Source organism: Condylura cristata, unplaced genomic scaffold, assembly GCF_000260355.1.
Source record: "Condylura cristata isolate star-nosed mole 26May11 unplaced genomic scaffold, ConCri1.0 scaffold00030, whole genome shotgun sequence".
Taxonomy (NCBI): domain Eukaryota; kingdom Metazoa; phylum Chordata; class Mammalia; order Eulipotyphla; family Talpidae; genus Condylura; species Condylura cristata.
In genome coordinates, this window is record NW_004567131.1 from 6,245,641 (window position 1) to 6,271,947 (window position 26,307).

The 26,307-nt window shown below is 33.9% G+C and overlaps 1 protein-coding gene across 1 annotated transcript in view; it reads right to left on the bottom strand.

Annotated features, from left to right (window-relative positions):
• Positions 1-4,050: 4,050 nt before the first annotated feature.
• Positions 4,051-26,307, bottom strand: part of CCDC7 (coiled-coil domain containing 7) — a 29,831-nt gene continuing 7,574 nt past the window's right edge. The window contains exons 3-12 of the mRNA XM_012731257.1: positions 26,104-26,187; positions 24,321-24,341; positions 23,980-24,012; positions 16,994-17,160; positions 13,890-13,951; positions 12,870-12,926; positions 9,594-9,669; positions 5,706-5,736; positions 5,180-5,269; positions 4,051-4,140 (exon numbers count right to left, since the gene is read on the bottom strand). Of these exons, the coding sequence (XP_012586711.1) occupies positions 4,051-4,140; positions 5,180-5,269; positions 5,706-5,736; positions 9,594-9,669; positions 12,870-12,926; positions 13,890-13,951; positions 16,994-17,160; positions 23,980-24,012; positions 24,321-24,341; positions 26,104-26,187 (711 nt within the window). The remainder of the gene's footprint in view (positions 4,141-5,179; positions 5,270-5,705; positions 5,737-9,593; positions 9,670-12,869; positions 12,927-13,889; positions 13,952-16,993; positions 17,161-23,979; positions 24,013-24,320; positions 24,342-26,103; positions 26,188-26,307) is intronic.

The following is a 26,307-nucleotide window of genomic DNA, read 5'->3' on the forward strand; positions in this document are numbered from 1 at the left end:
ATTTCTCCCTTTTAAAAAATCCCTTTTTGAATTCTGATTTGAAATGGATTACCTTGCAGAATACCTAATGCATTTACTCCACATCAAGAAAATATCTCCTTAAGGAAACCCAGGAAATAACTTAATATACCATACAGCTTGTATCAACTTATCACCAGAGGACACTGCATTATCACCACACATCTGCATCATTTAAGGTGGATGACTGTGGATGACTGTGGTGTTGGACAGAGTTCAGAGAGGAAGCAGGGGCCCACAAGTGCAGCAGTGGCAAAGTACACGGTCACTCCACTGCCGATTATACTGGAGCCAGGAACACAGCAAGGAGAGACCATATTTCACAGAAGTTCCTGCAGCGGTGGCAAGGACCCACAATCCCCTACAATCTGGAGACAGAGGACAGATTCTGAATATCTGACGATTTTCACTGTCTGGAATGTACAGCAGAGGCCACTTTTCCCACCCCTAGGAAAAAGCAGGGAAGCTTGTTCACAGGAGCCAAAAATCAACCTTCAGCAGCTGCAGAACCTACACTACTTCCCCTTGGATCCTAGCCCACTACAGTTTGGCAGGAAAAACTGGTAGCCGAGCTGGCAGTGATCTAACTTTTCTGGGGACACGGAGGGCTAGATCAACATCTAAAAAAAAAAAAAGCCACCCCTCCCCTTTCTGGGATCCCTGGGCTTTCCTGAGTTCCTAGACCACTGAAGCCAAGCAAGCACCACCTACTATAAAGCTCACTGAAAAGTGGGCAGGAGTTGATATACATTTTATGCTGCTGGTGGCTAGTTTGGCAGTCCCAAAAGACACATGTCCCTCTCTCCTGGGACTCCGGAGACTTTCCCTCTGTTCCTAGTATGCTATAGGCTAACTACCATTGCCTCCAAAGAGTCAGAGAAAGCATTTGACATTTATGATAAAAACACTGAAAAATGGGGATAGAAGGAACACACCTCAATAAAGGTGATATATCACAAACCTATAGCAAACATCATTCTCAATGGTAAAAAAATGAAAGCATTTACTCTCGCATTAGGTATAAGAAAAAGATTCTTACATTCATCACTACTACTCAGCATAGTAGTAGAGTTCTAGCTAGAACAATTTGGTGGAAGACAATTAGAAAAGAAGTAAAAGTGTCACTATTTGCAGGTGACATATCAATATACATTAAAAACACTAGGGACTCCACTACAAAATCATTAGAAACAATAAATGACTACACTAAAGTGGCAGCCTACGGAATCAATATGTAAAAAGTATGTTGTATCCCTATATGTAAACAACAGGCTAGAAGAGAACAATTATTAAAACTACAGTTTGGGAAAACTTATTTATAACTATGAATGGGATTAGTGTCCTTATAAAAGAGACTCCAGTGGCCCTCCCTGGTGGCGCAGTGCGTTAGGACTCAGCACTGCAAACTAGCAAAGCCACTTCAGTGCACGTTCAATCCCTGGCCTAGGAGATGATCCACATGGGCAGCAGACCTCTCTGACCCGCCTGCTGCTCCCCTCAGCAGTGTACTTCATTGATCTGCCTGTTCTGCTTCCTGCTCTATCTCTGGTGAAGCCTCTCACCACTTGCACCTCTGGTTTGTACCCCAGTTCTGTATGCATAAATAAATCTTTTTTTAAAAAAAGAGAGAGAAAGAACGAGAACTATCTTCCCCTTTCTCCCATATGAAGACATAGCAAGACGATGGCTATCTATGAACCAAAAGTCAATCCTTCACCAGACCCCAAATTTGCTGCTGTCTTGACTTTTGACTTTTTACCCCCAAAAACTGTGGAAAACAAAGGTTTATTATTTAAGCCACTCAACTTCTAATATTAGTAATGCAATTATAATTATTTTAATATCAAAGATGAAAATATATCTCTATATACAAGATGCTGCTCTATCTAAAATAAGCTGATGTCATGAACAGAAATCTGACTCCCATGACTTCATCTATGAAGATATTCTCTGTATAATCCACTCCTTTTGAGTGTTATGGGGCCTTATGAATTGGGGCCTTATGAATTGCTTCTAACATACAGAATATAGCAGAATATAACCTACAGAATATAGCAAAGTGATGAAATGCCACACACTTTATAAGACTGAATTACATATATATATATAAACGCCATAAGATGTCTTTGCTGTGGTAGAATAAACAGTAGATAAGACTGTTACATTATATAAGACAGCCTCAGCAAACAAGATTCTGGAAAGACTTTAGATGAAGCAAGTTGCTGTGGTGAAAATTGCCTAAGGAGAAAACCACATGGCTGAATCCCCCAGTTCTACAATGGTAACTAAAATTTACAACATACTCTGGAGCTTAGAAGAGGATCCTGAGTCATATAAGAGTTTGGCCAAACCTTAATGGCAGCTTGGTGAGAACTTGAGTATGAGATATGTCTAAGAGACGATCAGACTCCTAACACCATAAAGTTATAAATTGTTTTAAGCTGAAAAGTCTGTGTTAATGTGTTGGGTAGCAACAGAAAAATAACACCATAAAGTCCTGCGTTGGTATTCAATATTTCAAGTAATACTCTCATTTTCTTCCCAAATGTACATAATCTAATTCTTGAAACATGCAGGTGAATGATTCCAGTCACGCATCAAAATTGGTGAGCTGATTCTGGAGTTATTGAGAAGTTAACATGTAGCAAAAGAAAAATTTTGCTACATTTTGACTTATAGCAAAGTCAAAATGAAATAATGTTTGCTTGAATTCCTTTCATTACATTACATAAAGAATATATTACCATATAATATACCATTCTGAAGAAAATTGTTCAAATTTGTTTCTTACACTATTTGTCTTTTTAAAATACATAGTTCAAATGGGTGAAAAGAACATGTCCAATATCACAGAACTAATGAGGTCCTGTTCTGACTACAAATATACTGTTCTTTCCTCTATATTTTTTGTAATTGAATAAACAATGGTAATTTCAACACCTTGATAGTTAATATGGTGGGTGTTACCATTTTATTTTCTGAAACTTGCTGAGAACATTAAACCAACAAGGAAGAAACATCTTACAAAGACCTTGAGGACACTCCCTTCCCCCCCCCAACACACACACACCTATAGTCACTTAAATGCCAATGTTGTCTATATATAGAAAATTATCAGAATGCTTATTCATCAAGTATGGGTGCATAGAGAGATCATGTGTTACCTGTATTTGCTGTAACTCTTTTGATTTTGAATCTTTCACTAAAAACTTCTTCCTGTAATTAAAAATGGCTTGAAATATATCACCTTCTCAATTGTATGATCACTTTGCTTTCTTGAGGAGTGCTTAATTATTATAAAGAAATTAAAATTTTCAAAAGAAATTTGTATTTTTAAAACCATAAAATCCATGTAGGTTATATGATAAATAATTGAATGACATTTATCAAGCTAACAATCTTAGTGGTATAATTTAAATATGAAAAGGTAAAATGGAGCAAGATTTTTCAAAGCACATTGGTTATTTTTCCTTCTCGATTCATCTTTTGTTCTCTAACTTAAATATCTAGATCAATTATCTGATGAGCTTAGTTTCAGAATTTAGGAAAAGCTACATAGCTTTTAAAATTATGTGTCTATATTAGAATTTGAACAAACAAATTAAAAGTGTAATGATGATTCTATTAAAGAAAATATACACTTACTTAATCATCACTTTAAAATAATCCACATATAAAAAATAGCTATTTTTTTTAAATAATTACAATCAAGAAGTGTAGTATAAATGCATAATCCAGACCAGGGAGTTAACATGCAAATTACAGGTGGTTACTGAGAACATCAAAGTAATAATATACATCAATTGTTAAAAAAAATTATTTACAGATATTTTTCTCTCATTCAGCTAGCCCATTTAAGCTCTTATTCTTCCCTTTTCACCTTTCTCCCACAATCATATCCTGAGTCTGCTTATACACATTTGCTATTATATTTTATAGAAACCTGTTAATGTGTTCATATGACCTCAAAAATGCCCTTACATAGTGAAAATATAAATTCACAAGAAAAGTATTAATATATATCTTCATGCCTTACTCTTCTGAATTTGCCTGTTTTCCCTTGTCTTTTTTCTTCTCTCCTTTTGCTGTTTTCTTTGTTTGTGTAGATGTAGGCTTTGTTTTCTGTGTAATTTTAAACAAGTCAGAAATTATTAGAGTGATAGTAAACTAAAGGTAATATATGAAAAATATACATTACTAAGATTCCATTTTACATAGAGGAATCCCATGTAAAAACCGTTGCTCTCTAGAACAGAATAATTGTAGCTTACATCAGAACTAAAGATACAATGCAAGAATGCAAAACCAGAAACTACTGGAACATCTTCACATTTAAGAAGTTTCAGAGGTTTTAGATAAGGATCTAACAGTACATGATTAAAGTGTTTCAAAATTCTTATAGTTGGCAAGAACACTCAATTGCTTAATATGATAGTTTACAACTTTACTTTTGTTTTTGTTTATTTTTATTTTCTACCTAAATAGAACTTCACCTAAATAGAAATATTCCTAATTGACCAGTATATGATAGCTCTAATCTCATCTATGACACCTGTGTAGGATCACTGTTTCTCTGTCTTAAGTAGCACATCTCCTGGCACTACTTCTGCTTCCTGTTCTAGCAAGGAAGAAATATCAAGTTACAACTTTAGTAGATTCCAGAGTATTTTATTTCACCTTATGATGGCTAATAAAAATACAGCAGTCCATTTGACTGTTGTGTATAGTTGAAATTTACAAACTACATAAAAAATGGCAAAGGGGAATGAAAAAAACAACAAATCTTACCCTTGGTATTTCTCCTCACTCTGCTTAATATAGTGAACTGGGACATATACTACAGTCTTACAAGAAATAACAAAATATTCATTTAAAATATATTTGTAAACCCTACATTATTGATCATTTATTAAAACTAAATATTTGTTCTAGAAATATGTTCCAGAATGTTTCAATTTTATGTGTGTCGTTCATCACATTCTTTCCATTTCTATAGCTCTTATGGTAATTTAGAAGATAGCATCATTAATTTTTAAAGTGCAGCTACTGCCAGCTATTAATATTGAAAAGGTATTATAAAATTTTTATCTTTGATTTTTCTCCTAAACTAATGGGTTTTTTACGCACTATATGTAATTTCAGACACTAAAATTTAACTAACCTCTAAATTCTTTAGCTTTTGTAGTTCATTTTCAAGTGACTGTTTCTCCTCTGATAACACTTGGAGATCACTTTCCATCTGTTTGTATTTCTAAAAATATATATGTATAATTTTATAATAATGAAAAGCAAGTATTTCAACAAAGATAAGTTATAGAGTACTTATTTATTAGAATAAATTCTTCATTAATTCATGATAATTTGAGCCATTGGTAGTTATATGTACAGTGAAGCTAAAATTAGGACTGAATGAGGCAAAACAACCATAAGTGGCAGTGCATGGCAGTTTGGAAGATTGTGGAATGTTTTTGTTCAATATTTCAGTAGTAAAATGATTCTGAAAGATAGTAAGGTCCAATAAAATCAGAATAATGGACAAAGCTTTCCAGCTCACATGTTCATAGAAATCTCTTGAATAAACTGTGTAAGCAGCGGATCTTTATTTAAGATTATGCATCCTGACAATTTCTAGATTCTATTAACATCAGTGTCAGAGTACAATTTTAAACAGAGAGTGCTTTACTTACAGTTTCTAACAAACTTTGTTCATTTACAGTTCTGAAAAATAAAAACCAAAAATATCTACAATGTATCATATTTTACTGTTTACATTTCTACATTGCCTTTAAAAAAATAATACAAATAAAGTGAGGTATACATTTTGACAGCTATTTCAAATGTCCGTTGTTCTCCCTAGAGATATTAGACTGCAATATATCTTGTTCATGAATTTATATAATAATTTGAGTATCTATTCAATCCTGTAATTTCTGTTAGTGGGTTAGATATCTTTCACTTTCTTTTTCATGTGAATGACTTCACTGTATATATTGTACTCAGTTTATTTTTTTTCATTAAACACGTTTCTTATATTGCTTATATTGGTAAGCATAGGTCTGCCTCACTTCTTGAAAATACCACTTCATAGCATGATTTAGTAAAATCTCTGTAAGCAGTCGATAAATATCTTAGGCTTCACAAACCAAACTATCTCTGTCACTGTTACCCAACTCTGTGAAAGCAGCTATACGTGATAATTGAATGAGTGGATGTGACTATGTTCCAGTAAGACTTCATTTACAAAACAAATTGTATCATAGATTTGACTCAGGACTGCAGTTTCCTTACAACTGTTCCATAGTATAAACTATAGATTTTTTTTTCACAAATAGCTTTAAATTTATTGTAATCAGAATTTTTTAAAGCATTAAGATATGCTTAACATGGTAACATTTACTCATTTGAAGTGTAGAACTTAATGACTTCTAATATTTTCACCAAGTTGAGTAGCCATTACAGATATCTAAACTTAGAATATTTTGGAACATCTGTACCCTTCTGCAGCCACACCCTGTTTCTACCAGCAATGCCCCATACCTGATATCTACTAATCTGTTTATCTCTATAGATTTGCCTGTTCTGGATATTTCATATAAATGGAATTTTTCACTATATGGTCTTTGATACTGGCTTCTTACACTTAATGTTTAGTTTATCCATGTTATAGTACATTTGTACTCTTTTACTTTTTTGCCAATTTATAATCCATTGTCTGCATATACACATTTTATCTACTTATCAGTTTAGGACATTTCTGTTATTTCTACTTTTGGCTAATGTGAATAATAACAAATATATATATACAATCTTTTGTGTAGACATATATTTTCATATCTCTCAGGAATAAACCTAGGAAAGGAATTGCCAGTTGTATGTTAATAATATATTTAACAATTGAATGTTTTCCACAGTAGGATATGTTATTAGTTAAATTCCTACCACCATTGAATGAGGTTTCCAAAGTCCCTACATACTTGCCAACAGTTGTTAATTGTCTTTTTTATTATAACCATCCCAGAGTGGGTGAAGTGGCACATCCCTGTGGTTTTGATTTGCAATTCCCTAATGACTAATGATATAACATCTTTTCATGAACTTATTGACTATTTAGGTATCTTGTTTGGAAAAAAAATAAATGTCTATCTTAATTGTTTTCCTATTTCTAAATTGAATTATTTATCTTTTTATAGTCTTCATATATTTGAAAAACAAACTCCTTCTCAGATTTACTATTTGTAAATAGTTTTCATATTCTATGGCTTGTCTTTTCACATTCTTGATGGAATCATTTGGAGCACAAAGTTTAATTTCTATAAATTTCAATTTATCTATTTTTTCTTTTGTTAGTGAATTTTTGGCATTTATATTCATGGAATATTCGTATAACTTGTAGTATTTTTGTCTGATTTTGGTATAAAACTAAAACTAGTCTCATGGAATGAGTTGAGAAGTGGTTCAAGTCAGATTAAATGTTCCCTAAAATGTTTATTGATCATTTCTGTCTCTTTCTTAGTTAAGCCATATATATAAACACACTTTGCCTATATTTTGAAGGCTGTCTGACTTTTATGGGGTTATTCTTGTTATCACTCCTTTACATTGTAAAGGCATACTTATTTCACATGGTCCATAGTTTATCTTTTAACTGATTAATTTTAATAGGATGTTTTTAATTTTGATAGAGTTCAATACCTCCCCTATATTTATCATTTTGTTTTCTTACACTTAGGTCTGCAGTCAATATAAAATCAGATTTTGAACCATATGAAGTGGTTCAAATAATCCATTAATTTTTTATTTTTTTTTCTTGGCTAAAATGAATTCCTTCAGGCCCAAATTTTTATGTTGGAATTATAATAGTTCTACATCTACTTTGATGTAACATAACCACCTATAACACATGTACTCAGGCTGAAGACAGTTTTAAAGGCAAAACAGCCCTACTATCCTTCTAATACCTAGCCCTTTTAGAAAAAAAAATCATGATGCATTTTTATAGCAGGTTTATATTCTTTCCAAGATCATACATGATTCTAGTGATATGCAATTTTCTTAGCAATGTTAACAACTTCATTCCCAAGATTGGACACCAGTTCTCCATCCTCTCAGAGGTATTTTCCTTCACAAACCATCCCACTACACAATCTCTATTTTAAATTCTAATTTTCCTGATAATTTCCAAAAAATGAACTATTCAAGGGTTTTCTTAAGGTATGGGTCTTCCTCTTCCACTATTCTGGGTGTATAACAGGTGGTGGGTACAGTAACTGAGGTCTGAAATAGAGCAGCTCCTGGCATATGCTATGGTGGTAAGTCTGACTGGGTACGTGGGCCAGAGGACATGACCTCTGGCAGGCTCCCCAGAAATGGGTCTGGGTCTAGGTTATCAAAATTACATCTTCCTTGATCCAGTTCTATCAGTAGGCATTTAGATTATCTCCAGCTTTGACCATAGTAAATAATTCTGCAAAATAAGTAAAGGTATACATAGCTCTTCAAAATAGTGTGTTGATCTTCCTGTATTTTTCAGGAAAATTCCCAGAAGGGAGGTAACTGGATCATATGACATTTCTTTTGTCTCCATACTGGTTTCCTCATGGCTATACCAGTTTACTCTCACCAGTAGCATGCAAGGGTTCCCTTACTCTATATCCTTTCCAACACCTGCTGTTTCTTTTTGAAACTAGCCATTTTGACTAGTGTAAGGTGACGTCTCATTGCAGTTTTGATTTGCATTTCCATAAAAATAAGAGAGATAATAAACATCTTTTCATGTGCCTATTGGACATCTGTATGTCCTTTGGAGAATGTCTTTTCAGATCCTGGGGTCATTTTAAATTGGATTGTTTTTGTTATTTTATGGGTTTGTTTATTTGTTTTTTATTTGGGATGTTAGATTCTTGTTAGACATGGGCTATATATTCTCCCATTCAGTACGATATGTTTTTGTTTTATGATATTTCTTTTGCCATATATAAGCTTTTCAGTACTATGTAGTCCCATTTATGTTTTGTTTTTGTTTTTTTTTTGTTTTTTTGGTTATATTTCCCTTGTAATTGATATTGAGACTCACATCAAGAAAAAGTAAGATGAAAATCTAATGACCTCAATAGATGCAGAAAAGCACTGAAATTTTTCAAAATCCATTTATGATTTAAAAAAAAAAAGTGTCTCCCTGGTGGTGCAGTGACTTTAAGTGCAGCACTATGAAGCTATCCGCAGCCACTGAAGCACAAGTTCAATCACCTGCCATAGAGCTGACCCACATGGAGTGGCAGATCTCTCCTGTCTTGCCCACTGCTCCTCTCAGCAGTGTATGTCAGCCATTCTGCCTGTTCTACACCTCACTCTGTCTCTGGTGAATCCTCTCACCAACCCCCCCGCAGCTGTTATCTGTACCCCAGTTTCTATGTGCATAAATAAATAGGCCTTGTTTTTTTAAAAGCCCTCAAAAAATTAAATATAATAATAAATATAGTAAAGAACATATATAACAAACCAAAATCTAACATTGTAACATTGTACTCAGTTCTGAAAAACGTAACCTTTTTCTCTAAGATCAAAAACAAACTTACTTCTCCAACTTATTTGACTGTTTTTCAAATATTTTCAACATGGTATTAAATTGATTAGTCAGTGAATAAGCAGTTTCTATAATGAAAAGAGAAAACATTTAAAGGTATTACAAATGGCTGAAATAATATGACTGTACTGATGGGATATACTACTAAATGTATGATGGGTGGCAGAAGTGTCTGCACCCACAACCCCACCAATAGCACATGAAGGTACCCTTTTCTCTGCACCCTTTACAAACACCTGCTGTTCCTACTCTTTTTTATGTAGGTCATTTTCACAGGTGTGAAGTATTATTTGGTTGTGTTTTATATGTAAACAACCCCAATAACATATGTGATGATGAGAATCTTTCCATGAGCCCACAGGCCATCTAAGAAGTCTTGCCATTTGTGATCACAGGGATGGAGGAGGTTCTGCTAAGTGAAACAAGAGAGGAGAAAGACAAATATCAGATGATTTCACTCATATGTTGAGTTTAAAGAAACAAAGCAGATACACAGACAAGATAAAACAAAATGAACCTCTGGATTCTTAAAATAGAACTGAGTTCATCAGAGGCAGAGTGGATGGAAGTGGGAGCAAAGGGTAGCAGGACCCAATGGTCTGTGGTAAATAGCTATTAAAGGGCCCTCCCTGGTGCTGCTGCGGGTTAAAGCACAGCACTGAGAAGCTAAAGCCACTTCAGCATGAGTTTGATCCCTGCCCCGGAGGTGATCCACCTGGTGCTAGACCTCCCCTGACCCACCCACTGTTCCCCTCCGTAGTGTACTTCATTGATCTGCCTGTTCGGGTCCCCACTCTGTCTCTGGTGAATCCTCTCACTGCCCCTGCACCTCTGGTCTACCCCAGCCCTAAATGCATAAATAAATAAATCTTTAAAAAAAAAAAAAGCTAACTTTGGTAGGTGAAGTGTGGTATCCTCCATTTAAAGAGGTATGAATCTATACTCTTAACATACATGTAATGTTGTAGAGCAATTTTATTGCAATAAGAAATAATACAAAAAGAATTAAATGAAAACTCAAGGACAAATGCTTTTGAAAAGAAGTGTTGCCATGTTATTAAATACCTATTATGTATAAGTCAATATGCTATTTTGATATTAGTCCTCTTAGTTCTCAAAATAAGGACAAAAAGGAGAACAAAAAGTAGAAGCTCAGAGTAATTATATAACTAAATCTAAACTGTGCAACTTATAAATGAAATAACTACCCTCCTAGAATTTTGTACCATATGCATGAAAATTGAAGAATAAATATACATTTTCAGAAAAAAAAATATTAAGAGAATTTGTTGACAAGCTGAACTGTAAGTAATGTTAAAATAATGTTTGAGACAAACTTTAAATAGAAAGAAACATAAGGATTAAAAGCAAATGGTTGGAGAAAAAATATGCATGCTGACTTTCATCAAAGAAGGTAAGGATAGCTATATTAATTTATTAAGAATAAATAGGAACATTACAGTTTTACACCAATAAATAATAATCCATAGTGTGTACGTACCTAAAAACAGACTCAAACTAAGAGAGGCAAACCTGACATAATTCTTTTGGAATGTGTTTATGTGGCTGGAAGAAATGTTCCATTGAATGATAGGTAAGTACAGCACATTCTGTTTTGGTCCATGAAGAATCATCAAGGACCAGAATTACCTTTCCACCTCAAACTGACTAAAAACTGGACATAAATATGTGAACCAGCATACTCAAATATTGGAAAGTGTAAGGACTCCATCACAGAAGGAAATCAAAGGAGATGAACCTATGCTGAAACCAGCTTTGCCTGGAATTGCCAGTCAACAGCATAAAAAGGGAAGACCATAGAGTATACTGCTGGGCTCTTTGAATTCAAAGATAGTATTTGAGACTGGAAAACCCAAAGCATCTAGAATTTACAGGGCATGGTATTAGAGAGAAAACTACATAGATTGAGAGGAAGAGCATAGAAATGGCGGCACAACGGGTTAGGACTCATGAGTGCAAGCTAGCCAGTTCAATCCCCTGCCCAGAAGTGATCCACATGGCGCTGCAGACCTCTCCTGACCCGCCCCGCTGCTCCCCCTCAGCAGTGTACTTCCTCAATCTGCATAGTCTGCTCCCCACTCTGTCTCTAGTGAATCCTCTTACCACCCCTGCACCTCTGGCCTGTATCCCAGGCCTGTACCACAGTCTGTATGCATAAACAAGTAAACTTTAAAAAAAAAGAAGAAGAAGTATAGAGCATTCCCTAATGTGGAGAGATGCTTTTGCTTTGCTTTCCACTCCAAAACTCTAGATACCTTCCTACCTTACCTAATCAGTCAGTACTCTCTTTAATCAAACATTTCTAGAGAACTTGGAGGTACAGTCAAATGTAGAGCTACCCTTAGCTTAAACATAGCAACATTCATTTTTAAAGCAGAAGTGGAAAGAGGGTAGGATTCCCATCATATTTTTCTAACTAAATCTTATTTTCCACTTCTAAACAACACACATTTATTGATAATTGCAAAACTCTCTCCATTATTTTTACACAAAGGTAATAGCTCCTTAATGTCAACAAGTAGTCAGAAGTTAGACACAGTAGTTCTATCAAACTATCAGTTCTTTATATTCATGAACTAATAGGCTACAGTCAAAGAATTTAGTATAAGAGATAGATGATCTACTATTCATAGTAACAGAAATCTAAAAGTGACTTCAAATTTACCACTGCCTCAAAATTCTACAACCTCTGCAACAAACAGAAGCATGTTCTAATCACAACTGAAAATCCTGTATCCCAAGTGCTTGCATAGCAATTTTCAAAAGTCAGTTTATTTTTAGCAAATTATAGTCATAATTCAGACTTTCAATGCTTGCTTGATAGCTCAACTGTAACTCCAAACTCCAGGAGAGCTATATATATTTTTTTTAAAGATTTATTTAATTATGCTTAGAGCACTGGGATACAGGCCAGAAGTGTGGTAGGTGAGAGGATTCACCAGAGACAGAGTGGGGAGCAGAACAGGCAGAATGACGAAGTACACTGCTGAGGGGAGCAGCGGGCGGGTCAGGAGAGGTCTGCCACTCCATGTGGGTCAGCTCCCTGGCCAGGAATTGAATTCGTGGTGCAGTGGCTTCAGAGAGCTTCATAATGCAGTGCTGTAACCTGTTACCCCACCAGGGAGAGCCCCTAAGAGCTACATTTTACTTTAATAATTATTACTTTGCATTACCAAAAAATATATACAAAATAATCCTATCAGAAGAAGTTGTGAACATATTTTCCAGTAAGTGAATGGAAACTTACGTGACTTCATTTCACCAACATCCACATTTGCTTCAATTGAGTGTGCCTTTATAAAGTCTGGAATAATTAAGAATTTATAAATTATGTCCATTCATTTATCCATTATGTGTATTAACATTAAATTTAAAATTGGTATTTTAATAACAGTCAAGAAAAAGAAAACTCTACAAAAAAAGCAATAGCTATACTGGAGATCCTCCCACTTGGACAACAAATGGTACTATTTGGAATAATGTGTATTACAAATGAGTAATGAGAATTTGTTTTCCTCTTATTACCAGCTCTACCAAATTTACCAAGTGAAAGAGTTATCAAGTCATACTCCTTTTACTATAGGCACTAATAACATATCTAAATAAATCATCTTCCCTTTCCTATGCCCAGCTCCCAAATCTAGGTTGTACTAGGTGGACAATATAACCTCTCTCAAATTGATCCAACAGTATCAAAATACCAAAAATATTCAGTGGTTCTGACTGTAGGAAAAAATTTCCTTGTTACAATATCCAATACCTGTAACTTGACTCTTTTCTACTGTGCCTCTATATCTTGCTCCATGCTCTAATCTATTTTCTACTAGTAAGTACTTAATGCTTTTGTTCATGCATAGACTCTTAAGATAACAGATATCTCCCTTCTTCACTATCCTAAATTCTATTTATTCTTTAAAAATAAAACTTATGTTCAAATTGAATGAATAAATCATCTCTGTAGTCTAATTGCAAACTTCACATACCTTTATCACGGTTTACAATATATAAAAATGATACATAGTGTGTATCATTGTCTTTACTGAGTTGTGGGTTTACGGGAGCAACAACTAATTTTTATTCAAGTTGTGCACTTCCATGATCTGAATCACAATAAGAACTTTCACTGAAAGTACAGAACTCACTATAGATTATCTTTTTTAAATTTATGAGTGTATTACTTTATGACTATACATTCTTAAGCTGTACGTCTCAAGCTTATAATGTATTTAGGAAAACTTACAAAGTCTAAGTATTTATAAAATATCACCTTGAATTTTTTGCTGTATAATTTCATATCTCTGATTTTCTTCTGGTGTAGCTTCAATATCCCTGTTAAAGTATCAATAAATAAAGCATATTTTCAAATAACAAGACTTTATATTACAATTAAATAATAACTAGTGTATGGCCTAAACATGTACTCTGTACAATAAAATTTAACGTAGTCTTTAATTCTGTTTACAGACACTAATGTATATTAAATAACAGCACATAAGTAATTCTACGTATTTCATGAATATAATTATCTATGTCAAAAACATTAGTTACAAAATTGAAAAATAAATTGAATAGGAACACATGTTGCCAGTGTATTATTTGTTATATAAGTGTTATGCAAATAAGTTTTAGAATTAGACTTCATGGCTCAAAACCTGTTTTAGGACCTCCCCAGTGGTGCAAGGGGTAAAATGCAGCTCTGTACAGCACCACAGCCAGTGCAGCATGAGTCCGATCCCTTGTCAGGGAGAGGACCCACATGGCGCAACAGACTTCTCCTGTCCTGCCCACTGCTCTTCTTAACAGTGTATTTCAGTCAAACTGCCTGTTCTGTTCCCCACTCTATCTCTGATGAATCCTCTCACACACACCCCCATGCCTCTGGCCTGCACCCCAGTTCTTTTATGCATAAATAATTTTTTTTAAAAAGGGTTTTACCTATTTGCTAATTTTGTGGCTTTTGATGAGTTACTTAACCTCCCTGAACTTCATTTTATTGATTGATTAAAATTGACATATTATAGTATCTATCTCATAATGCAGTTATAGGAATATGATACCTACCTACATAATAGGAAACTACCTAGCATACATCAGACACTTACATTTCAGATATTATTATGTGGTTTGAAATAACTTCAAGCTTCACAAAAGATGATTCAAGTGAATGCATCTGAACCACAGAAGCAAGGATCTACTTACGCAGTCCTCAATGGATCCAACTCAAGTACCACTCCCTTCATTGTGTTAAATCTAGTCATTGACAGATGGAGATATCAATAAAGTAACTGAATAATGAATGTCATCCTTCCCAATTGTGGGTACATTCTACTTAGCATGTAAATACAAAATTTTGTCCATATTTATCCAAGAAATAGTTATGTATAAATGTACAATTTTACTTTTCTATGTTACTATACCAGATATCACTGAAAATAACATAATAATAAGGGAACAAATGAGTTGAAGTTGATTTCATTCAGGTATTCATAATATTACATATATTTACTCTTCCTCAGAGGAAATGCATAGATGGGCATGGCTAGTTCTGATCTTGAGGAAATAATAGTCTTGCATAGAAGACTTATACATGAGTAATTAAATTAATAAGACTAATTTATAATAAAAATCATCAGGTATATTATTTAATGTTAAACAGTAGGGGATAATAAAGGTATAACAAAGAGATCACTGTGAGATAAGGTCTCTCAACCACAGCCCACTGACACTATAGACTGGGTAATTCCTTGGTGTGGGGGACTGTCTCTTGCATTTAGAATGCTTTGCAACATATCTGATGTCTAATAGTTAGTGTGAATAGCATTCTCTTATTTTGAACTTTGGTAGCCAACACATCTATAGACAGATGTCCTTTGAAGCAAAAAATAGCCCCCATTTGTGAATCACTTTGGTAAGGCAATAGTTCTAGCATGGCACTCTGTCCGCATCACACAGTTCCACATAAACTAATATGAGGAAGGATTGAAATCACCACCTAGTTAAATTTATACACTGTCAGCTTCCAAGATCTGTCTTCTACATATATAAAAGGTGAGCTGGTCAAATAATAATAAGGTCGGATCACTAACATTGCATCTTTCAAGCCCTTAATAGTGGCTCTAATCTGTACAATTGCTCCAGGAATGAAGGATTGCTTTGGGTGTACTATTTTTCTAGGTTTAGTTGTATTGACATCCACTTAACCTTTCCTGCCATAATAGAGTGGGGTCAACATAACAATGTGGAGATTCCTCCACTAGTTCAGCATGTCTCTTCTAATTATGAAATCCAGGATTGGTTCATGGATCCACCTGGCCCACCATAAGAGATGACAGCTAAAAGTCTATTGATCACCTGATCTCCATAAGCCTCTACTCCGACTGAGAAACTACCTTAATATTTGGGATTTCCTGGAATTAGTGTCATTTCAGAACTTATAAATAGCAATTCCTGAAAAGTCTAATTCTTTTCTTTTCTTTTCTTTTTTTTTTCCAGTTCACAGTGACCCTGGTAAAATGTAGTAGGTTCCTTTGGAGACAATTAAGAGAAAAATTAATGGCCTAACTTTTTAATAGTATATTAAAGTCCTTCTTCAAGGGGCCCCAACCTCTCCTTAATTCAAAGGGTTCTGGGCCTGTATCCTGAGTGAAATCTGGGAATTAATCGATGGACCATAACTCTGTTATTCTGATTCATGTTAAACAGTTGTTCACTTGAACTAGAACTTTTCCATTGTTATAGATCAAGTACAAATTCAGACTGTGAGGAGAGTTTATAAAGCAGATTATAAAAATTTATTTACTTGTGCATACAGAACTGGGATACAGGCCAGAAGTACAGGAGCGGTGAGATGATTCACCAGAGACAGAGTGGGGAGCAGAACAAGCCTACTGATGAAGTATACTGCTGAGGGAAACAGTGGGTGTGTCAGGAGAGGCCTGCCGAGCCATGTAGGTCACCTCCTTGGTGGGGGTTGAACTCATGCTAAAGTGGCTTTAGCTTCTTAGTGCTATGCTGTAACCCACTGCACCACCAGGGAGGGCCTAAAGCAGATATTTTTAAACTAGCAATGTCCAATGGACCTTTCTGATAGTTGCATGTGGCTGCTTAGTTCTTGGAATGATATTAGTAGGAACTAGTTTTTAAATTAAAATGAATTGAACTTGAACTTCAATTGCCTCATGTGACTAGTGACCTCTGTATTAGAGAGCATTATTTTCAACTGTTAAGATTTCAAGTAGGAGCAAACTGACCAAACCTTCTGATTTGATTTTAAGATATGTACTATGTAACAACTAAATCAGCATCTAACACTTGTTACTGATGACATTCACTCTTCTTGTTTTTAATTCTTTTAAGTTATATTGTACTTACTTGGCTTTAGGCAATATGGTTTCCAAGGAGAACCTAGACTTTTGTGTAAGGCGACTTTTCAGCTCTTTAAGTTTTTTCAGTTGATTTATTATTTGTGAAATGCTAAGAATGATAGTATTACTAGGTGCTGGTACTTCTGCTTCTGAAATAAATTGACCTTTATTTATCTGAAATAATAAAATTACCACATTACATATGAAATTTTGTTCCTATGCCTTAAAAAATTTTATGATTTTGTCATATTTAAATAATTTTTTAGTAGTCTTATCTATATAATAATCAAGTACTAGTATGGTACAAACATTCTTATATAAGCAATTATCTAACAACAGAATTATAAAGTAATGGCCTTAATCATTCGAAACTAAAAGAATAAATTTATTATTTTTATAAGAATTTTATTCAAGTTCAATAACACTTGTTGGATTATTTAAAAGCAATTTAAAATATTTAAAATGCTCTAAAATAATTGCCCACCACCAAAATCCTAAGAATTCTCTTTTATGATAAATTATGAAAAGATGGTAATTTCTTTCAAAGCAGTTAATATATGAGTCTTTGGGGCTGGAATTCCTCAGATACATGGGCAAGACTGAGGCTAGTTAAGTATCTCAAGCTACCTGGAACAAAGCCAGCTACAGAATAATGAGTAGTCAGAAGAATCAGTTAAATCCATAGAATAAAATTACAATCACAATTGATAGTCTAGGCAATAAGTCTACTTTTAAAAGTTTAGCCATTATGAGTGCCAAAACACCACAATGAAAGAAACTCAGAGGCAATGTGTGGAGACAAACAAGCAGAATAACTGTAGTGGTCAAGAACTTTGACAGGGAAATGCAAAGTTGTACCCATGTAGACACCTCTGGTAAAAAGAAAAAATGCAAGTAGGGTGGGGAAAAGTAATCAGAGCACAGTCTAGGAATAAACAAAAATAAATACTCAAGTAGGAAATAAGATAAGTCAATGGTAACAGAGAGCAAACACTGAGAAGAGTACTGGAAGTCATGTTGGACAACACAGATCCACCTGGAGGGATGCAGAGATGTGTGGGAACTCTGTGACAAAGCCAAGACTCAAAAAAAGAGGTTACCAGTCAGTAAGAGTCTAAAAGTGGTATAACAAGCAGCTACCCTCGTCAATTTGTTGACTATCATTTAGAAACGTACTGTTTTATATTCTGCCTATAACCTTTGTTATAGAGTATTCTAGACTCTAGAAGAGGTCTCCTATGGTATCTTATCTCCCTAGTTCTGTCATTTCTCTTTCTGTTTAAACTTAGGGCTACACACAGTATACCTAATTGCATTCACCTCTAGCAAGTTCGACCAGCACTATCCCCTTGGGTGGCTTCCTGGCAAAAGTTCTGACCTAGCATACCCTCATAAGTAGTTTCTCTTGAAAATTCCTAGCTAAATCCATCAATGCAGACACTCTCTTGGGAAACTTCCTAGCTTGACAGTGTTGTGCAAAGTTTTCCAGCAATAGATATAGCAACTTCCTGGAATATGGCTTTTCTCAGCACCATACAGAATGGTCCCCTAGTGTGCTATCCTCATAGACAGCTTCCCAATGAGTTCCACTTCTGAAATGGCACCCCATTAAACTTTTCTGCAAGCTGGAAACATTAGTTGCTTCCTTCTTTACACAGTCTGGATATTAGCCCCATGTTAGGGTAAAGGGAAAGATAAGAGGGTATTCATTTTTTTCCCATTATTGGAATGCTTGCTTCCACTCTTGAGGATCAAGCTGTTTCTTGCCACAGTCAGTCAGTTATCTGTGGCTTCTGCACAGATATTATTGTGCATATAGTAAGCATAATAATCCTTTACCAGATTCCTTTTCCTGTTAAAGACGCAGATTTCTGAACTACATACACAAATTATTTTAACTCAGTAACTCTAATTTGGAGTTCTAAAATGTACATATGTAACTGTTACCTCAGTGATATTCAAATATGTTCCATCACTCTGACACCAAGATGGTGACAGAGGAAGTTCCTTGTTTTGCTCCCAAGAGGAGCACCCAAGAGTTTATCAGAAGTACACTAGAGAATTTAGTGCCATTAGGTGATACTGAAATCCCCTTTTGGACATCAGAGGAGAGTCATGCTTCATTGAATAAAGCTGTGGTCCCTCAGAAGAGAGCACTGATGGAGAGACTGCTAGCTCAGCCAGGAGGTTCTGGAGAAGGGGGAGTGAAATATGTGGATGCACACACCTTTCACTGGCTATAAACATGTGCAGAGGAGTTGAGATCCTCCCTACTGATCAGCTCTCTAGTAAGAATAGAAACTTCCTGCCTGTTCTTCCTTTCCTCCAAAATTCAAATTTTGTACTGACCTCATGAAGACTGACAGCACACAGACTACAGAGTCTCAGTTCTGGAACCCCAGAGAGGAAGGATACCAGCATAAAAACAAATGCAGGTCATCCCTCCTCCACTAGAACCCTCCAGATCACGCTCCAACCCTGCTAACTCAGCAAATGTAAAAACAGGCCTCAATGCCTACAAAAACAGGCAAAGACCAAATTAAGTAAAATAAAACAATAGCACCACCTGTGGGAAAAATAAAAGTAGTTCAACAATCTAAGTTTCTGCTATAGATGTTTATAAGGAAATTTATATCAGCAAAATGGGCAGAAAAATACAATAGTGACACCTTGAGGTCTCATGGAAATATACTATCACATGAAGAAAACAACTACCCAGAATCTAATCGTGAAGACATTTAAGCTCAGATCATATTTTGAATAGAAAATTCAAAATTGCTATATAGCAAAAATCAAAGAGAAAAAGCAGAAAGGCAGTCAAAGTAATATAACAGAAATCAAAGAAGTCAGAGTTACAACAAATTTCAGAAAAATGAATAAGCTCAGGAATAAATAAATAGAAAATAAAACTTTAAATAAGAGCATAACAGAGATTCAGGAAGTAAAGAACTCTATAAATGAGATAAAAAAAATTCCAGAGAAAACTACTGAAGTACAATAAACCAAATGAAGGTTTGAATCAGTAATCTCAAAAAAAGTGGTAATGCACAAAGGACCCAAGTGGTAGAAGAGAGGAAAAAGAAGATGTTAAAAGGGGAGAAAAAAGATCACTCCAAGAACTATCCACTCTATTAAGTATGGCAACATAAGAACAACTCTGCAGAATCTGGAATGGGTATTCCAGAGGGTAAGAGAAGGAGGGGGTGGGGGGGAAATAGAGAGCTTACAATAATAGAAAGAGGTGTAAGTTCCTATTTCAAATATGAGAGACAAATGAAAACCTTTGTAGAGAAGCAGAAGATGAGTTTGCCAACATAGAACTTACCTACAAGAATTTTAAAAGAGTTCTCCAACCTAAATTAAAGAGAAGAAAATCCACATACAAATAAACTAAGAAACAGAGCAACAACAACAAAAAATACCTGATGATAGGCCCTCCCTGGTGGCGCAGTGGGTTAAAGCGCAGCACTGAGAAGCTAAAGCCACTTCCGCAAAGTTCGACTCCCCGCCTGCCGGGGAGGAGACCACATGGTGTGGCAGACCTCTCCTGACCCGCCTGCTGCTCCCCTCAGCAGTGTACTTCATCGATCTACCTGTTCTGCTCCCCACTCTGTCTCTGGTGCAAAGCCTCTCGCCGCCCCTGCACCTCTGGCCTGTACCCCAGTTCTGTATGCATAAATAAATAAATCTTTAAAAAAAAAAAATACCTGATGATGAAAGGTCAGTGGCAAGCCCTTACACATCAAAAACATGTTATAGACTGAATGCACCAATCAAAAAGAACAGAGCTACTGGTTGAATCAGAATCCAGAAGGCCCATCTGAATTCCAAAGATAAATATATACTCAAAGTGAATGGTTGGAAAACAATTCTACAGGAAATAGATAACCTAAAAAAGGCAAGAATAGCCCTACTTATAGCAGATAAAATAGACTTCTAGCTAAAACCATGGAACAAGAGAATGTTTACACATTATAGAGTGATAAGGGATCAATTCATGAGGAGTATTCATCAAAGTGTATTCACCAAAACAAGGAAAATCAAAACAGATAAATCAATATTACTAAACAAATACATCAGAAAAATAAAATGCTCATTAATACATATGAGCTAAATGAAGGAGCACTAAAATATATATAATAACTATTAATAACCTAAAAATAGAAATTGACCACCATATGGTAGAGAGCTTCAATACCCCACTTACATCAGTGGATAGATCAACCAGATTAAAAAAAAAATTAACAAAGAAACATAGCCTTAAATGAAGAATCAGGATCTAGAAATTTACAAAAAAACACAACAAACAAAAACTCAAGTATTCATGATACATGTTCCAGATAAACCACATGATAGGTCATAAAAAGTTATCAATAAGTTCATGAAAAATGAAATCATAGCAAGTATCTTTTTTGATCATATTGGTATTAAATGAGAAATCAATGATGAAAAGAAAACATGAAACAATCTTTACTATTTGGAAGTTGAGCATCACATTACTAAATGACCTATGGATTAATAAGGAAATTAAAGAAGAAATTACCTGGATACAAATGAAAGTGAAGAACTTAACAGAACATAATTAAAGCAGTACTAAGAGGGAGCTTTATTGCAGTGGAAATCCTCATCAAGAAACAAGAAAGGACTCAAATAAACATTCTAACATTATACCATAAAAAAACTAGAAAAAAAAGTAAGTGAAACCAAAAATCATCAAACAAAAGAAATAAAAAATTAATGTGGAAATAAATGAAATAGAGGTCAATAGTTCAAAAGATCAATGAAACCAAGAGTGGTTCTCTGAAAATGCACAAACCTTAACAACAGTCACTAAGGAATTAAAAAAAAAATGGAAGAAAACTCTAATAATAACTAAAATAGAAACAAAAGACAAGTTACTAGAAAAATATCAGAAATTTTTTAAAAAATCTTAAGAGACTACTTTGAATGTCTTTATGTCAACAAATTGGAAAATCTGAAAGAAATAAACAAATTCTTTGAATACTGCACCTTTCCAAGAATTGATCAGGAAGAAACAGAAAACCTGAACAGACTAATCACAAGCAAGGAAATTGAAAAAATAATCAAAAAGATTTCAAAGAAAGCCCAGGCCAGCTAGTTTTACTAGTGAACTAGTTGACTAATCCATCAGAGGGGATCTAATACTTATACTTCTCAAAGGTTTCCAAGAGTTTGTAATATCCGAGGTCTACAAAAAGCTCCTAAATTGTGGCTTCCTGGGTGGTACAAAGGCTTAAGTCTCAGCAGTATGACACTATCCACAGACACTACAGCATGAGTTCAACCCCTGGCCAGGTAGCTGATCCACATGGCACAACAGACCTCTGCTATCCCACCTGCTGCACCCGTCAGCAGTATATTTCAGTCATTCTGCTTGCTTTGTTCCCCACTCTGTCTCTGGTGTCACCCCCCACACCTCTGGCCTGTACCCTAGTTCTTGTATGCATAAATAAATCTTTTTTTTTAAAAAAAAAAAGCTCATAAATTGAACAAGAAAACACATAACCCAATCAAAAAAACAGACAGAATACACAAACATTATCCAACAAAGACATAGAGATGGCAAACATATGCATGAAAAAAATATTCATCATCATTTAGTGTTAGTGAAATGCAAGTCAAAACTGCAAGGAGATACCACCTCACATGTAAGAATAGTCCATGTCAAACAACTGGGGGCGGGGGGAAGGTTTGCAGGGTTGTAGAGAAAAAGCAACACCGTACTTTGTAACTGGGAATGCAGACTGATTCTGTTCCTATGAAAACAGTATGGAGTTGCTGTGGAAAGCAGTGTGGGAGTTAAAGTATTTCAAATAGACCTACCATATGACTGAGCAATTCCACTCCTAGCTATCTCCCTGGATACTAATTCCAGGCGATACATGTACTCCTATGTTCAGTGCAACATTATTTACAAAACCACGTATGGAAACAAAATAAATGCCCATCAAGAAAGTAGTGGATTAAGAAGTCATGTTATATATAGACAATGAAATACTGCTTAGCTAAAAGAAAAAAATTCTTCAGAAATGAGGCAGTCAAGGACCTGAAAGATTGACAAAAGAAATTGAGAAAACAGGAGAAACATAATAAACATAAAAGAGTAAAAAGAGGTTATTAGATGAAAATAAGAAAGCAGAAAATTAGCTGTATTTCCCAAGTTCCAAAGAAGCATTCATTTTACAAGACAGTAGGGGAATTGTGGACTTTATCCAATTCTATGTCTCTGAAAAGATAATGACTAATCTGTCACTATCTAAGAAGAGCCAATCACACTCCATTGTGGGTCATCTCTATCCAGAAACAAAGACTGTACAGACTAGGAAAGTCTTTTATTCTGGAGCCAGAGATAATATAAAAAGGTGCCAGGAGGCAGATAAAATTTCTATCTTTACTCTTTAAGTTTATATGCCAAATAAAAATCTCTTTAATTTAAAGTGTCTGAATTTCAGAATGTTTCATTGGACTACACCTTAAGCATAACACTGAAATTACCCTGACAATCATTCTGCCACGGGAATAGCAGTCAGTATCATTTCAAAATTAGAATGAAAAGACCCTAAAGATAGAGACTGTAGTCCTTACACCAATGGTAGGCACCTTGAAACCAAAAGTACAAAAAGTGATCATTTAAAACATTAAACTTTAAGAAAATCAATATATAATTTTATGATTAAGCTTATTGCCTATGCATGCTTTTTAAAAAATAGAAATTTTTAAGTTGATCAGTTTTATCACTTTTATGTAAATTAGGAAAATAAGAAATTTCCATCATTCAATATTAAAGAAAAGATATATCAAACTGAAGGCACATCGTCTGTAAATCACTGAAAAAATTATCCAGTTATTCCTTTTTACTTAAATTTAAATATTACTTTATAACCTGCTGTTAATAAAAACAACTTAACTTATACTTCTAGCTTTCAAAGAAAATAAAATAATTTAATTAAAAATTTTAAATGTTATATTTACCTCTTCCATCTGATTAACTTGCTGTTGAAACCACTTTTTAAAAAAGGAAATAGAAAAAATTATTAACAAATTATATCTCTGCAGTGAAATAAATGTATGTACATGTATCTTCATTTATCAGATTTTAACTCTGAACTAAACAGTATATATCATAGGGTTCAGAATGGAACTAGTCCAAAATATACTAGAGCATACAGTTTTTAAATGTAAGCAAATTTAGGAGTTCATTTTGCATCTTCAAAGTTTAAAAACTCTGCTTCATTTAAACATTATATGTATCTGTGTGTGAGTATATATGTAATATATTTTAGTAGATTAAAGCTGCAATATATTGAACATACCTTGAAGAGAGATTCCAAAATCTGAAAAATAAAGTTTTAGATTAAAATATTTAAAAATAAAATTCTTCTTAATGCATGATATGATGAAAATATTTAACTCATCTCATAACTTTCAATCATAAAGTGTGTAAATTATTAAAGAACTATAAGTCTCTAGTCAGAAATCTCAATACTTTTATGAGTTTTCAGTACAACTTGCATAGTTCTTTTTCCTTAGTTCTAGAAAAAAACAATTTTCCAACTTTATGTATATGCATTAGGAGACTCAAGTAATTCATATATAAGATTTCATATATTTATTCAATATAGGTAAGGAATAAAATTTAAAATTTTCACATATTATATATGTATAATTTCATGTAATTTCAGATAATAATGAAAAGCATTACCTTTTCAATATAAATTTGATCCACTAAAGGGCACATCTAAAAATACTACTACTTGATATTTTTAATGGAAAATGCACAATAGTGAAAGAAACGGATATACATCAAAAGTCAAAAATGTGAATTTGCCATCTAGAAACGTAATGTTGAAATGATTGTAATTGTTACACACACACACAATTCAAATCAAATAAATGATTGTGTATGCAATGGAATATTTTTCAGTCATAAAATAAAAGAAGGAAATCCTGTCTATAGTGATACTATATATGAATTTGGAATATATGCTAAGTGAGATAAGCCAGACACAGAAAGACAAGTATTACTTGATCTCATATATAAGCAACAGTGAGGATGGAAGGAAGGAAGGAGAGTAGGAAAGAAGTCTAACTCAAAGTAACAGAATAGAAGGATGATTATCAGGTACTAAGAAATGAGGTCATAGAGAAGTCTTATTTAATGCATACACAGTTTAGTTTTTTACACGACGAAAAGAGTATGAGATGATTGCTGTGACAGTTGCACAACAATATGAAAATACTCTGAACTGTACACTTAAAACTAGTTAAGGTACTAAGTTTGTAGAATGTATATTTTATACAATAGAAATAATTGAGAAAATGTAAATGCAAATGTACATATAATTGTGTGACTGTATAGGTATATATGTCTGTATATATGTCAAGCACTATAAAATATATTCTTATAAAATATATTCTTAAATTTTAATGGTGCTAATATATTAGGGATCACAGACAATTTGCTGTCCAATGTACTTTTTTACTTTAAAATGTACCACAATATTTTTTAATTAGAAAAACACAATACATGTTAACTGTCAAAACTCAAAAATAAGAATGAGAATTACCAAATAGGATATATATATAATATGTATAGCTATGAAAAAGCAGGAAGTTAAATAAAAACATGTAAACAATAGTTAACATGTCAATTTACCATCTCCTGGAGAAATAGGATTCTGGTGATTTTCATTTCTTCTTTTGCATGCCTTAATTTAAATTTTTCATTATAGCTTTGAAATTTTGTAATATAAATTCACTTAGGAAAAACAATAAAACATTACTACATATGGATATAGTAATGGCTCAGTCAACAATGTAATTAAAGAAAAATTCATAGTTCTAAATACCTGTTAAGAACAAAAAATAAATTCTTCAAAAACCTTTGTAACTTCTTAAGATACTGCATCTAGACTAACATTGCCAATAAAATGATCACATTCAAGTTCAAGCAACCAATAAATCTTTAAATATTTACTAATAAGTTAATAACTTATTTATGGAAATATTAATTAGCCATTAATGTAGTAATGTTTGCTGTTATTAATATTATTCTTTTTTAATAGGTAAAATTGGCAATTTACACAAAATACATACCTTTTTTTCTTCCTTTAATGTTTCATCTAAATCAACTGCAAATTGTGAAGTAGATACCAAGCTTGAATTCAGGTCATCCCCAACCTTTCAAAAGGATAGGAAAAAGAAAATTACTTTTACTTCAAAATCCATATCCATTTGAATTTTCATATATTTAACTACTTTTAAGATGCTATGTACCTTTAAACACTAAGACAAGAAGCC